General features: G+C 41.8%; 1 protein-coding gene across 2 annotated transcripts in view; it reads left to right on the plus strand.

The window, feature by feature from the left end:
• LOC111849644 (neural-cadherin-like) overlaps positions 1-15226 on the plus strand; it is a 125879-nt gene that overhangs the window by 98832 nt on the left and 11821 nt on the right. For both annotated transcript variants that reach the window (XM_072698664.1, XM_072698665.1), the window contains exons 24-31: positions 2006-2133; positions 2386-2510; positions 2812-2935; positions 4030-4210; positions 5887-6053; positions 11991-12252; positions 12330-12510; positions 13374-13618. In XM_072698664.1, coding sequence (XP_072554765.1) covers positions 2006-2133; positions 2386-2510; positions 2812-2935; positions 4030-4210; positions 5887-6053; positions 11991-12252; positions 12330-12510; positions 13374-13618 — 1413 coding nt within the window. The remainder of the gene's footprint in view (positions 1-2005; positions 2134-2385; positions 2511-2811; positions 2936-4029; positions 4211-5886; positions 6054-11990; positions 12253-12329; positions 12511-13373; positions 13619-15226) is intronic.

Genomic DNA, 15226 nt, shown 5'->3' on the forward strand with positions numbered 1-15226 from the left:
CTACATGCATACTGGGAAACTTTTTTTTCTAACACTTTTTTCAGTGATAGTATATTTATAACAAGATGCTATTGCTAAGTACAAACACTTGATTCATGGAATCTCAGTTCAGGGAATGCAGCACTCATTCTACAGGATGTCACACATCACTCTTGTGTGCCTTGCACCCTTGCAGTTGTGGAATCTGGAAATCTCAGTGGGCTTAGTGAACAGAGTTCTGCCTGAGCACGTATCAGATAATTGCGAGGCCTGGAAAGGCAAAATCAAAGCATTCTGGTCTGAGGAGGTTTCCAGCAGCTCTGTGTTAAATAAGGGGCAAAAGGTCCAGTAAATGTTTCCTGACAAAGTAGCAAACTTTTCTGCTGTTCTGATTTCCTATATTCGTCATCTTTTACACACCCAAACATGTGTCTTGCACTAAAGCCATTGTGCTGTCATACAAACCTCTTCTAACAGATCATTTTTGTCTTAGGATCTATGAATTAAAAGCGACAGCCAGAGATCTGTGATTGGTTTAAGGTTCTAAGTTTTTATAGTATGTGCCGTAGTTAGCCAACTAAAGCAGATAAGTCCTTTGGTGCAGTCTAAATTAAATTCACAATGGGATCTGGTTGGACAGCTTGTCGAATTTTCTTTGGTACAGTATGCCATTCTCTTTGAATACTGGTTGAATACTGTTGAGGATAAAAGATTGTTTTTCCACGAATCACTCTGCAGTTGGTTTTCTCAAAAGTGCAACACACCAACACATAAATTTACTGATTTTCTTTTCTTTATGTTCCTCAGAACTGATCTTTGTCTCCTGAAGTGTGATGTGACTGATCTCACAGGCAAACCCCACATCTCACAATCACATAATGATTAATACGACCAAATGTGCCTCACATTTTGATCTCACATGTGTAGTGCTGTTTGTTAAAAAAAAAAAAAAAGGAATTTCCTGGAGAATTATAAAAGAGGCTTGCTCAGGCCAGATATGATCTCTGTGTTGCAGACATACAGTACTGAAGTTGCCTGTTTGTTATTTTGTTCATTAAAAGCTCTCTTTAAACCATAGTTCCATCTTCATTTCATTAAATATCAAGGAGAGGAATGTTGCATGTCTTACAGCAACATAGGGTTTAAAATCCCCACTTTCCTCTCCATCCCGGGGATTTTTGTTACTGATGTCAAAGACGGTTATGCACAGGGTATAAATATGTTATCATGGAGATCCAGGATTAAAGCCGGGCGAATGTAAACCTGATTATGTATCACCTTTTATCTTCTCAAAATGCATTAACAAAGAGGGGTATAATGCTTGTCTGTATGTCTCCAAGGCCACCACCTGACATTTCTGTTTACATTAATATTAATTAGGCGGTAAGCGGCTTGCTGACGCGATAACCTATTTCATAATCTCTCAGTTAATTGTGTTCGTCAGTCCTGACTGGAAGCACTGTGAACCCAGAAGACATGGTCAACTAAGGCAGTTTTCTCTTCGGTGTGACGGAATGCTTTGGTCTCAAATGAAAGAGCTTTCCTAGATAAATATACTGCTTTGCATGCATTTTTTTATATTTTGGGATTCTTCAGCCTTTGCCATTCTCAGTGCTCAGTGTTAGGACCAAGATGGTCTGATACTTTGCAGAGATTAGCAAACAGTGAAATTTCTACTTGTCTTGGGTAGAGAGGAAAAACAGATATAGGTGGTATGTGAATGGAGTGCTGGTTATATCAGCCCAAACAAATGTGTTTCAAAAGACATATTTTTAGCTACTCTTAGTTTGGTTTCCACGTGTTGAACGGTGGTTTGTCTGAACTGATGACTTTGTGGCAGGTGTCAATCCACATGTTTTATGTACATATAACCAGTAACAGGATCTTTAACTGAATAGAGGAAGGTTAAAGTAAAAAGTACATTTAAACACGTGCGACTCTTTAAACTTTGGTTTTTATTTGCCAGTGAACGTTGACATATTCTCATTGACGTGAGGAGCCATCTGAAAATGTGTTTGTGTGTCAGAGATCGTTGATGGAGCTCCCACTCTGAAGATTAACCACGGCTCCGGCACGCTGGTCTTACGGTTGCCTGGCAACGTCAACACAGCAGACAGACGGTGGCACCGGTTGGATGTGAGGAGTAATGGCAAGGTGAGTGTTTCTGTGGCAACTTGACCGTGACACTATCTGACGAGTTTCCCTCTCTGACACCTGTTGAGTTTAAAAAAAGTTCATTTTTATTGCACATTGTACTATCAACTCTTGAGTTCCTTCTGGTAAAAAATACAACAGGGACGTTTGACTGCATGTCTGTCCTGTCAGAATTGAGACCTGTGGAACTGCAGTAGTGAGAGGCACATTGAGCTCATGACCTCCTAAGTCCCTCCGCTTCTTACTGCTCAGGAGATACGCTTCACTCTGGACCGATGCTCCTCTGCTGTTGTCATGGAAATGGAGGGTATTGGGAGCTGGATTACAACCAGGGAACATTCTTGTGAGGTTACTGGAGTTACACCCAACCGAGACAGGTTCAGTATCCACATTTCATCCTGAATTTTCCAACTTACCTGCCTACTGCATGTCAGTTACTGATCTTCTGTGTTGGACATTCCAGGTCCAGAAGCTACAAATCCAGACCAAGATTTAGTTTCTACCAACCAGTTGAATACTCTGTGATTCTTTAACCTGAACTGGTTGGTAGAAACAAAATCTTGGTCTGAACCTTTAGCTGACATATAGTTTTGTTTATTTTAGAACACAGTGATTGTTCTTCTTAGTAATTAGTGGATGATTGGCTGAGTCCTATATCTATTGATGTTTCATTATTAGATACCTGAATATGACCCAGGTTTTGCAGCTGGGAGGCGTCAATGAAAACCTGCCATACATCTACCCTCAGTTACAGCACAAACACTTCTCCGGCTGCATCCGGAATCTCCTCGTGGACAGCAAGGTACTGAACGTCGCCAATCACCCAGTAAAGCATGATTTTTTTCCCCCAGTATCCTCTTGATTTCAGCCAGATTCCCAAAACCTGACAGCCTTCTTAATGCAAGGTTTGTCTATAGTTACTAGATCAAAGTTATCTGACCTGAAACAACCTAGATATCCAATCAGAATGACAGCCTTCAACACATTTACTTTGCTTGATCATTTCTCTGCTTGCTCAGAAGCATGACATCGGCAACAAAAAGAATTTGACTCAAAAATGTTCTCCCAATTAACCTGCTTGTCAGGAACTGTTTTGACGTGATGGAAAATTGGGTGGCCAGCACTGGCTGATAGAGATTTTGCTGTTTCGAAATTACCCTCCGCAAAATGAAGAATTAAATTTTATTATTAGTGCTGGCACCTATCTGCAAGCTTATTGTGTCACAAACTGTTGCTCGAGTGGGTTTGAGAGCTGTCAGTACATTTAAGCTCAACTCAGGCATTAGCAGATGCAAATGAGTCACTGGGGAGATATTAACATCTCCCTGACACCTGTTGTAAACTAACTTGGAGGAATTGGCAGAATGTGGTTATGCCAATCTGAAAGGCCACTTAGAAATGTGAATAGAGCCAGTGTACCCTCGAGGTTGGGTGTGGTTTTTGCGTATGAAGGTTTTCAGTACCTCATTCTTTGCTATCATAAAACTCAAGTCAAATTGTTTAGTGCTAATTGAAGGACTGTTGTAAATACTAGTGAAAGACAGTGTAATAAAAATAAAAACAAATAATCATTTATCGTGAACTAAAGCTGGTTTGTAGTTTGTCGCACAGGTTGCAGTTGAGGGCTTGATGCTAGGGTTGCCACCTCAGTCCTGTCAGATCCTGGGCACCCAGTCACTGACCAAAAATATTGCACATAGTGATACCAGTACAATTGTTTGTTTAGGTCTGTTTGATAGGGAAATTGATTGGGGCATTCTGTGTCCCGGAATGAAATTCCAGGACGGATGAGCATAATCGGCCGTGGTCCTGGGAAAATCCTGGATGGGTTACCCTACTTGTTCCTCATGTTCTCCTGTCTTTCTGTCTCTCTACCTGTATGCTGCTGTTCCTCAGTTCTATGATCTAGGCTCTCCTGCAGACTCCCTCAACAGCTCCCCTGGCTGTCAGGTGACGGATGGGCACTGTGTGAACATGGGCAGCCCCTCCTGTGGACCCCGAGGGAGGTGTCTAGGAGATTGGGGCTCCTTCAACTGCCAGTGTGCACCTGGCTACTATGGGCACCAGTGCCAGCAGGGTAGGTAACACAAATCCAGAGAAACAGCCGGTCTGATGTTTATTTTGGTCATGATCCCTGGTGCAATTGGAGGAAAAAGAACTAAGATTCTGTCCCTGTAGGTCAATGAGTGAATGTTTTCATAATGTAACTGACTTTATAAAATCAGCGTGATTTTTGTCTAATAATGACAAACTGAAATTTATTATAAAGGTAAAAAATTCAACTAAATACCATGGTCTAAGGTGACCTGCATTCTTTTCACCGCACTGTATGTTCTGTACTGTTTCTTCTTGTGCCATCAAGATAATTAGGAGCTAAAGATGGGGGCACAGTTACCTATTTAACACCAATAGCCCATCTCCAATAAAGAGGGATGAATGTTGTAAAGGAAGTAATGGAATAACTATATTAAATAATTAATGAAAGTCTTTGTTGAAATTCAAAGTGTATATTTAATTTGTTGTACAAGCTGATGTAATTTTGAAGTTTTGGCCAAGTGTGTATATCCCCGTTTAGAATAGTTGTTTAAATATGACATTTATGCAAAATAAATAGGGCTTAATACTGTTTTAGTAGGCATGTCTTTGAAAATGTGCAGGCCTACCTCTGTGTGGCACGTTCTTTGATGATGCATGAGAATTGCAGCCTTATCAGAGGGCAAGGCTACACAGAACGTTTGCTCTTTAGAATGTTCTGGAGTAAAGTTGAAAGAACATGCAGTTAGCAAGCAACTGATAGTAATATGCAAAGTGTATGGATATTTTAATTGGTCTGCCCAAGGTTAACAGCAACGAATAGCAGTAGACCTAGGTTTCCCTCTTGTTAGAAATCCACCAGTGCAGAATTTTTTAATTTGTTGTTATTGATGTTTACTAGTTCAGCTATCTCAGCCGAATAAAGCTTATTTTGTTTTCATAATAAATCAAGTTATCATCTTAGTATAATGTTTCCAGCTGATGTATGGACATGTGATTTCACCCAATTCCCAGTGAGCATTTCGCCATCACCTAGTCAAGATTTAAACCTTTCTTCCTATCAAGAACTCAGATTCAGTACTGATATTTACGCATCAATAGACAGAGCACAATTAGATTACGTGACATGAATGTTAACTGTGAGATCAGAGAATTACCGGCGACTGGAAGAGTGTACAAACGCTCCTTATAGACGCCCAGTACAAAACTGAGAAGAAAAAGAAGCAGATGGGTGATTTTTATACGTGTGGCTTGGGGGTATTGTATGATTCTGCAGGGTAGGGCTTGTGAACAGAAGGTTGCAGGTTCAAATCCCGGGGCTGGCAGAGTGATGCCAACGTTTAGCCCTTGGGCAAGACCCTTAAACCCAGTTGCTCCAGGGGTGCTGCATGCTTGCTGACCTTGTGCTCACACCGCAATGCAGTGCATGAAGTGGGCTCTTCAGAGTGCCAAGAAGAGTTTCCTGTGTACTGGCACCTCTCATAATCTACCGGTACTGAATAACAAGGCACCTATTTTTTTACACTTCAAGTATTGTCTCACCTTTTTATACATCTGCGTGCCTCATGGAGATTAAGATGGGGTGAATAATTCTCTTTCTAATGGGCAGTTCCTTGCTCATGGGATGTGTGCTTGGAAACACCGGAAGTGGTCTGATCACAGAGACATTAACATTCTGCTTCAGATTGTTGATCTGAAGTTCTTGATTGAAACTTATAGAGGTTCCAGAATATTCCTTTGATGGCCGGAGTCATGCCCACTTGCATACGACGTCCTTGTTCCCGGCTCGTCAAACTCACGTAGAAGTTCTACTGCGAACCAGGACCCATGGTGGCATCATAGTTAGCCTGGTCTCTGAGGAAAGGACTGAATACCTAAGATTGGAGGTGAGTCAGGTCGTTTATTACTCTATTTACATCTTAACAGTAATACAATTACATGTATCAGCAATGATATGATATGATGTGATGTGATATGATACTTTGTCAGACATGAGTATCATATTTTTCATGCATTACAGTAGCTCTATATGCGAAATCCTACAAAAAAAGACTTAAAGACACAATACATATATTTAACATATCATCACAAGGACAGATTCAATATACATTTAATCTTGAATTAAGTTCCATGTTTAGTTTTAGGATTGACTGATTCACAAAAGAGTGCTCCAGTCTAACCTCATTAAATCCTGGATCTCTGAATCTCTGGTTTGATGGTAACAATTCACTGGGTTGGGAGCCAAAACATTTTTGTTGGCCAGCCTTAATATGTCAGTATGCTGCACTGATTCACAGAGTCATGTTGCTGTTTCTGCTAGCAGCATTGATGCTTGCATAGGTTTTGCAAGAAAAAAAACCTCATCTAACAGAACCAATAGAACAGATTACTAGGGCTAGATATTAGCTTTTAACAATGAGGTCCCCAACGCTCTCATCTAAGTACCAACAGCTGCCAACCTACAGGCATCACGTTCAAGAATCCACATCATAATGAACTTAATTTGTTAATATCCAGAATAAGCCTCAGTATGTTTAATTTGATGGGCTGAGGTTTTTCTCAAGGGAAGAATCAATCAAACTTTATATGAGTTCAGTTTCATTGCCTATCACAGTCTTTCCTGAGTGGTGTGACTTCTGGGACACCTACTGATCGGCCAGTGAAGCTGTTAATGAAATTGCTTCTGATTTATGCTCAATTTGTGTTCATTAGTACTGTCTTGCTGTAATTGAGAGTTCCCATGTGGATATAGCATTTCAGTACTGGAAGAACTTATAATAACTTATAATTGTAATAACCTTGCTTTTAAGTGTGTTATTCAGTGTCTTATTTCAGTTGCTGTAAAAATAGTAAAAAAAAAAAAAAAAAAAAAAAGTTTATTTTTTTTTATCTAGCGGCTCAGTGGAAGAGCCTGCGATGCATTTCACAGGAATTAGTCTTTATTTACCATCTACTTTTCTCCAAATCTGTCCCTGTGCGTTCCCTCTCACTGGCACAAAGTATGAGTTGGACGTCATGTAGTGTCTTCGCGGCTCATCCACATACTTCATGGTTCATCCATAGAAACATCTTCAGCCAGAGCTAACAGCTCCAAACAGACCCTGACAAGGAACTTCCGTAAGCTGTAATATTTTCCAAAATGCGCTCAGGCTAACTCTTTCCCTGAACACACTGATTTCAGCTTATCAGCGTGAGAATGCCTGTTCCTTTTTGTGTTAGGCAGAAAGCCCCATTGTGAGGCTTCTAATAGTAGTTCTAGGCACTCAACCCATTTAGCAATTTACCCTTCATTTTGCCCATTTTTGCTTAGCTAGAGCTTAATCATTTTTTTCATTTGTAACCTTTTTTTTCCTGATTTAATGTAACGTATTTATAAATCAATTATATTTGTTTCTCAAAGAAAGAGCCTCCTCTTTAAGAGACAGTCCTCTTATTTTTTTTCTTAAGTGCTTTGTTGCTTCCTGTTTTTCTCCCGTGTTTTTATTTGTGGGTAAGCAGACCCCCATCTCCCGTAAGATCTGCTTTAAAGCAAGCTGCCGGAACACTGACTCACTGCTGAACACTCTTTTTGGGGCATCGAGGCAGCAGCCACCGTCAAAGGGCTGTCAGCCCCTCTTTCTGTATAGCACTGCAATCTTCACTCTTAGGCATGGGCTGGGTTAACTCCTCAGTGACAGTAGGGTAGGATGATGCCTGCAGATAGCCATGAAAGGGCTTCAAGCATGAGCGGAAAAATGCAAATTAGAATTGCAGAACGGAAAGCAAGCTCTATGGTTAGTTACACGATGCTACATAGCATTAGTGCTTCTCTGCATTTTCAGCTATACAACCTGTCACTTGCTTAGCAATGTAAGGCGACATGTGGTCAAGGGTGAACGAGACATGTTTTCATATTAGCTTTTGCTTCATATTAGCTTTTGCTTGAGACAGCTAGGAAAATAGTGGAATTGTTTCACCCTCATCTCCAATGAGCCTGGATTTATAACTGCTGATAACAGGCTACTCTTGAAGCCTGCTTTAGTATGATAAGGATCAGGGGCCTGTATCACGAAGCAAAATTTGTTGCTTAGCTAGATAACTTGTCAGATTTAAGAAACCCCAGTTCAAATGGACTTTATACCTTATATAGGACAAGTTATCTTGCTAACCCAAAAATCTCACTTTACGGGCCCCTGCTGACCATAAGAAGCAAATGAAGTAATAAAAATGCTAATTATTATTAATATTATTATGTAAAGCATTGTCTATTATTCCAGTCTTCTTCAAAACTCAACAACGCTAACAATATTCAATAACACAGGACACGAAGAGGGAGTACTGGCCACAGGAACTGATAGCTACAAAAAGCACACAGTGATGAGTGATACACTAGGGTGAAGGGAAGCACAAAGGGATCGAAATGAAGAAGGTGAAGTAGAAGGATCTAGAAAGTGTGGAAAAATGAGATTTTGAAAAGTGGGAGAGTGAGTAAGGGAGTTATGAATGTCAGAGCGTAGAAAATCCCAAAGACGAGGGGCCACCTTAGAGAAAGTGCTGGAGTTTACAAAGAGGAACAGTGCAGAGACCAGAAGAGGAAGATCTAAGAGTATATGGGGGCTGAAAGGGCATGAGAAGTTCAGACAGGTAGGGGAAAGCAAGATTGTTCTGGACCTTATAGGTGAAGAGAAGAATTTTGAAGCTGAGGCAAAAATTCCTAGGGAACCACCACAGGTCATGGAGAAAAACAGAAGTACATAGGTAGGTTCAGGTATTCGTGAGCTGTCGAGCTGCAGAGTTATATTCCAGTTGGAGCTTGAAGCTTGAGTGGGAATTTTGGAGCTGATGCCAATCAGGAAGGAGTTTCAATAATCGAGGCAGCTGAAAATGATGGCATGGATGAGGGATTTAGTAGCAGATTGGGAGACGTAGGGTAGGGTCTGAAGCAGGCAGCGTTACCATGGTGGAAAAGCGAGGTTTTCCTGATGGATAAAACATGACTTTCCCACATGAGAGAAAGGTCTGGAATTTCACTGAGGCTGCAAACTGTAAAGGACTGAAGAACTGCTGTGCCATCAATGAGTAGTTGAAGCGACTGAGGATAAACTCAGTCATGTCGTTGTTCAGCTTGAGGAGATATGACATCCAGGTTTCGATTGCAGATAAGAATGCTTCGTTTTGGGACAGGGTGGAGAATGGATCGATTCAGTGCTCAGGTAAATCTGGGTCTCATCACCATAATGGAAGTTGGTGTTGAACTGTCTAAATACAGCTGACTGGGTCAATGTATAAAATGAAGAGCAGCGGCCTGAAAACTGTGCCTTGGGGGATCCCATGAATGACCGCCGAAGAGGAAGATGATTACCTTGACATGAAACGTTTCCTGTCTGTCAGGTAGGATGAGAACCGGTCTGGTAACAGATTACGGAGACTTGAATGGCGGATGCTGTGGTAGATGCTGTGGTACACTGTGTTTAGGATCGGTGTGACAGTAGCAGTCTTGAAGATGGAGAGTACTAATCCAAGAGAGAGGACAGTCAGATGAAAGCAGACAGCAGTCTGGCAGGTCTTAGACAAGTTAGATGGAAGGGAATCCAAAGAGCTGGTAATAGTCTTAGAAGCACTGATTTTATCAGAAAGTTGAGAGGAGTCCAGGGCTGTGAAGAGAAAGATCTGACTTGGGGAGAGGGGGCAGTTGGAGACAGGCAGTGAGATCAGGGGTGAGGGGAGAGGAGCAGTAGTTGCGGTCAGAGAGCTGTGAAGAGTAGAAATTTTGTCCTGAAAATCTAGGTAGGATAGTTAGATGGGGGGTTTTAGCGGTTTTTTAACAGTAGAGAAAAGAGTATGAGGGTTTCTGTTTGTGCCATTGATGATAATGGAATAATAGGCAGTTCTGGCAGTGCAAGAGGTGCCTTTGAAAGGGCGGCCTTGTAGCACTCAGCATGGGCTGCAAGCTTAGTTTTCTTAAATTGGCTCTCCGGCCAATAACCAGTCTTTCATGGAATGGAGCTCAGGTACATATCAGGGGGAGGAAGAGGTAAAAAAACAAACCAAGTACAGGATTTTGGAGATGATAGTGTTTTATCGGTATAGTGTTTAATTCAGAGGCTAACATTTCAGGAGAGGCAGTGACAGCGTGAGAAGACAGAGCCAAGGATATAGACTGAGTTACAGCAAGTGGAACAATAGATTTGTTATGGAAAAAGATATTAAATTGATGGAGTAAAGGAAGGGAGACAGAATAGAAGAGTCGAATGGTCATACAGAGGAACAGTCAGTGGTCTAAGATACTCAGCAGGCATACAGACAGAGCAGACCAGGTCAAGGGTGTGACTTTTGAGGTAAGTGAGAAAGCTAACAGTGGTGAAAACAATCAAGCGGGTCGAGAGAATCAGTAGTCATGGTACAGTTAGTTCAATAGTGCAAAATCGATCAAATGTTATTTATTCAGAAGCTGACCAAAGCTCTGAATAAGGTCTGGGTGGTCAGAAAGCTCCATAACTCCATATATTGCTTAGCTGACTAGTAACCAGTAACCAAATCCAGCAAGAATGAGAAGTAGAGGAGATGGCAACCCAGCCTGAAGAGCGAGTGGAGACTGGCTCTGACGGAGTTAAGTCCAAAGAGTTATGTCAACGGAAGCAGCGAGACGGTACAAGTGGGGTAACAACTTTGCAGGTTGGTGGAGGGAGAAGTACAAGCTACAGTATCAGCAGCAGAGAGGACTACAGACATGGGCAGAGCCTTCAGACAGCAGGCAGGAGAAGTAGATCAGCGAGTGGCAAATAAAAACTGGAGAATCAAAAAGAGCCAGAAAAACTACAGAACGGGAACAGAACGTTTAAACAACCTAAATGCTAGAAAAGGCGTCGAGTATCAGGACGTCAGCAGTGATCTCCCGATAGTGACATCAGTGCACAAACTAAGCCTGTGTAAGCCTAAGCTAATGGTTCATTAGGAGGCCTCAAAAAAGACCACACTTGCTAAAAAAATATCCCTTAGGGCAATCTTAAGAAATTTGCTAATACAATTTCTCATATAGTTTAAGCAGATAATAGGGAGGTCGAACAGAAGGGGGTGAATTAGAAGATCTTATTTGTAGGCTTTACCCAAGCTTCATGTGAGAAATATGTGCCAATGTCAGACGATCTAATGCTATTATTTACTTTCACTGAAATAATGCAGAAGTTTACAAATTATGCTCAGAGGGACTTTTTAAGTGCATCTGAAATTGAAATGAAGGCTTCGTCAGCTTTTCAGGAATGGCAGAGATATGAACATATTCTCATCCCTTCTGTTCATTTTCTTTTCTTCTGCTTTGATTGTCGGTGCAGGATTAATGTTTCTCACTGAAAGTCAAATGATTTGGTTCAGGACCAGTTAAGACACGTTCATTTCCCCCAAAAATCCAGGGAGGCAAAAAAGGCTAAAGTTTTTAGTCTATAAGGTTTTTTATGCGTTCTAATGCTATGTAATTAAGAAGTGGAAGCTTCTGCAGAATGTTGCAGAAAAGTTTGTTGTTAAATTGTTTTCCCAATCAAACTGGAGGCAGAATCAGTGTAGCTCATTGTATTCTGATCAAGACAGTGGCAAGCAGAATGATGGTGAATAGTGGTTCTAACTCCAAATAGACATCAGTGCCAAGGGTCCCAAAACTGAAACAAGTTGCTCAGTAAATAAATTCCGTGTTGAATAATCCTGTGCCAATGTTTCTAATGGAATTGACAGTATGTTTAATTCTTTAGAGTAGCTGCTTGTCAAATCCAGCTCCAAGTATTACAAAGTTCTCAGAGGAACAGTGGCATTGACCCAAAGCCCTGAGGCACCATATTTGCCGCATTCTGCAGGTCTTCCAGGGTTCCTTGGCCGTCTTCTACAACCTTGGAGATGGGGACTACAGCCTGGTGCTGCCTGCCTGCCGCTTGGACAATGGGGAGTGGCACGAGGTCCAGCTGGAGCGCTACGACAACGAGCTGACCCTGAGGCAGAATGGCGGCGGAGGGAGAAGAGAGGTGACAGCTTCCCCTGGGAGAAGCCGGGAGATCGTCATCGATCCTGCTGCAGTGATGATTGGCAGCTCCTTTGTCATCACCAACCGAAGCTTCCAAGGTACTACCACTAAGCCATGGCTGAGATGGACCTGAAAAACAAGGTGAAGTTTGACCTGTGTCATGCTCTCCTTCCAGGATGCATGCGAGACCTAAGGCTGAACCATCAATACATACCTCTGGATGGTCAGAAGAAGGAGCTGGCTTCTCTGCTCAGCTCTGAGGGGGTGTCCGTGGGCTGCTTCTCTGACTCCTGCCGAAGTAACCAGTGCAATCCCCCCTTTACCTGCGTTGATCTCTGGAGGGTTCACGAGTGCAGGTAAGCCAGGCCACCTCTGAGACTTCATCCTGAGCCATTCACCAGCACTGTCGGCTCGCGTGGGCTGACTCCAGCACAGTTTCTTAAAAAGACTCCATCCTGTGAAGCTCGGCTTTGTCGGTGTGTGGGCAGGTCCTTTAAATTCTCCTGAGGCAGGAGTTTTCACCTTGCTCTGTGACCCTCCTTAAGAGCATATTTCACAATTTCCAATGGCCTGTTCTGTCACCCTAACGCCTCAAATTAGGGTTAGGGTTACGGTTAGCCAACTGAAGCTAGGGTAAGGGTTAGAAAAGTTCAGGCATCAAAACCTATTTTTATGATTGTTTGGGGCCCCCTTATAACGGGAAACCACAGGTTAGCTTGATTTAAGGAGTCTAATTTGTACAGCTAGTGTAAACTAAAATGGGGTCATTGCATTTAAAATGCATATTGGATAAATGAGCCGCTCTTTCTCTTGACCATTCCTGCATCACTGCCAGAACTACAGTACTGTGGACTTGTAGTCTTGGGTCACTAGGTTGACTGTCTACAACAAGCTCCGGGGGGCAGATTAATGCCTGACCATGTGCTCTGACCTCAGACTTCACTCTCACCTCTATATGTGTGTGTGTGTGTCCCAGGAGAACAACATGTCATATGCAAAGCCTGAATTTCATTGTACTTTCTATCTGAGCAATTGCAATAAAGGAATTCTATTCTGTTCTGAAATATAATGGTATAAAATATAAGCATTTACTTCAGTGTAATAAAATTCCTTTGTTTTGTGGGACCAGTATTGTATCAGTGCAAAAGAACATCAAATGTGTTATTCCAGTTTGCTCTTCAGTAAAAATAGTAATTGATAGTTGGTGTCATAACCCCAGGTGTCCCCCGAGTCACATGGTGAAGGAGAATGCCACGGGGAAGTTCTGTGTGTATACCCTGTGTGCCAGCCAGCCATGCCACCGCGGCACCTGTGTGGCACAGACGCCCCTGCGCTTCAGCTGCCGCTGCCCTGAGGGATACCGGGGGCAGCACTGTGAGGTCGCTCTGGCCGCCTACCGCGATGACTTGGGTCTCAGCTTCAGCTCCATGTTTGCCATCTGCATTTGCTTCATGGCACTCCTGGGTAACTATATCTGCTCAATGCCATAATCTTGTTCCGGTTTCACCGTAGAAGCCCGTTTCCATGGGTGGCTCTTTGTTCCTAATGCCTCCCCATTGTTTCCCATCTGTCTTTTGTACTTATTGTTGCAGTATTACATTGCTTTTGATCTCTTAACTAGTTCCGTCGATTTTTTCAGAAAAAAATCTCATTTCTTCCCACCTAATATAAGTTCAGTGGTGATTTGACCTGGCTTGGGTGCCACATAATTTAAAAATAACGCTCCTGACTACGGGGATGTAAGAGTCGAATTACATTAGCTAGGAGTAAGATGTACATCTTGAACATGCAAGGTTCTTGACTGATGTAAGTAATCCCTTCCACAAACTCTTATGTAACTCAAATTTTACGTAAGTCGGATTTACTGCCCCCCCCCAGAACCATTCAAGACACCTTATTGCAAAAAACACGTAAGCCAAAAATATACTAGTAATATATACTAAAGAAAACATTAAGAGAAAAGATAAAGTATAAAGACATATATCATTATTTTGCATTAGCGCTTTCAAAAAGCATGTATTTCCAGATATATGCAAGTAGAGAGCTGCCTGCAATCATATAATCATATTAAAATTACAGACTCTTTATTAAATTTAAGAGAATGTTAGTTAATCTCGTATACTCGAAGTAAGTAAATACGTTTCTTCTCTCAGTTTTTGTTCGTTCTCGGTTGGGTAAACTTGGTCTGTGAAATGACACTAATTGGTAATGAATTGGTAATGGTCTTGATTTAGAAGACCCTTTTCTCCTAATTAACAGGTCTACTGGAGAAATGGCGGCCTGCCATTGCCACACCTCCACCTTCACTTCCTGCTGAAAATATTTACACAACGACACCTCTTACTTATCTCTGCAAACACGTTTCCCTGGAACATGCATCTTACTGCCAATTTGCTGTAAACGCAAGAAAAACTTGAGACTGTTGCCATCATTCAGGAGAAAATTACGTATGAATTTCTTATCCAAAGTCCAAATAGACATGTGAGTTGTAAGGGGCCAGACAAGAGTGCTAGAACATGTCGAGATGTTTCTACTAATGTGCCACCTCTCTGGATGATCCCCGCCCCCCCCAATGAAGCAAATCTCACACCCAGCTTCCAGACATGTCCTGTTCTTGCCACAGTACACCATGCATGTGGCCACGTAAACTTAATGTAATGTGAGCAGTCAAATTTCAGGGTTCTGAAGAGCGTGCAGCAGTACAGCTATATAAATCACCACGAGTCGACTTGTTTTCGTGTTGGTCGCACAGAATTTATGTGTTCTTCAGGTTTTCTGTGCTGCTCCTTTAAGCTGGATTTTTCAGGAAGTTGCACAAATTAAAATTATTTAAGAGCATGATTGCAACATTTAGAAAGAGCAAGAAAATGCGTGATTGCTATCTGAGCTAAAAGCACAAAAGTGTTCAACCAACTTTCATTTGTTTAACCCTCCTTCATTCCTACTTTTTCATCCCTCTATTTTCCTTTTTTTGTTGGGAAAATTTTGATGGAAAGACATGATCCACAAAGTTTTTGTGGATGCAATATCAAAAAGAGAAATACAAGCACACATTCCCCTTAATGTGTGGAA

Source organism: Paramormyrops kingsleyae, chromosome 13 (assembly GCF_048594095.1).
Source record: "Paramormyrops kingsleyae isolate MSU_618 chromosome 13, PKINGS_0.4, whole genome shotgun sequence".
Taxonomy (NCBI): domain Eukaryota; kingdom Metazoa; phylum Chordata; class Actinopteri; order Osteoglossiformes; family Mormyridae; genus Paramormyrops; species Paramormyrops kingsleyae.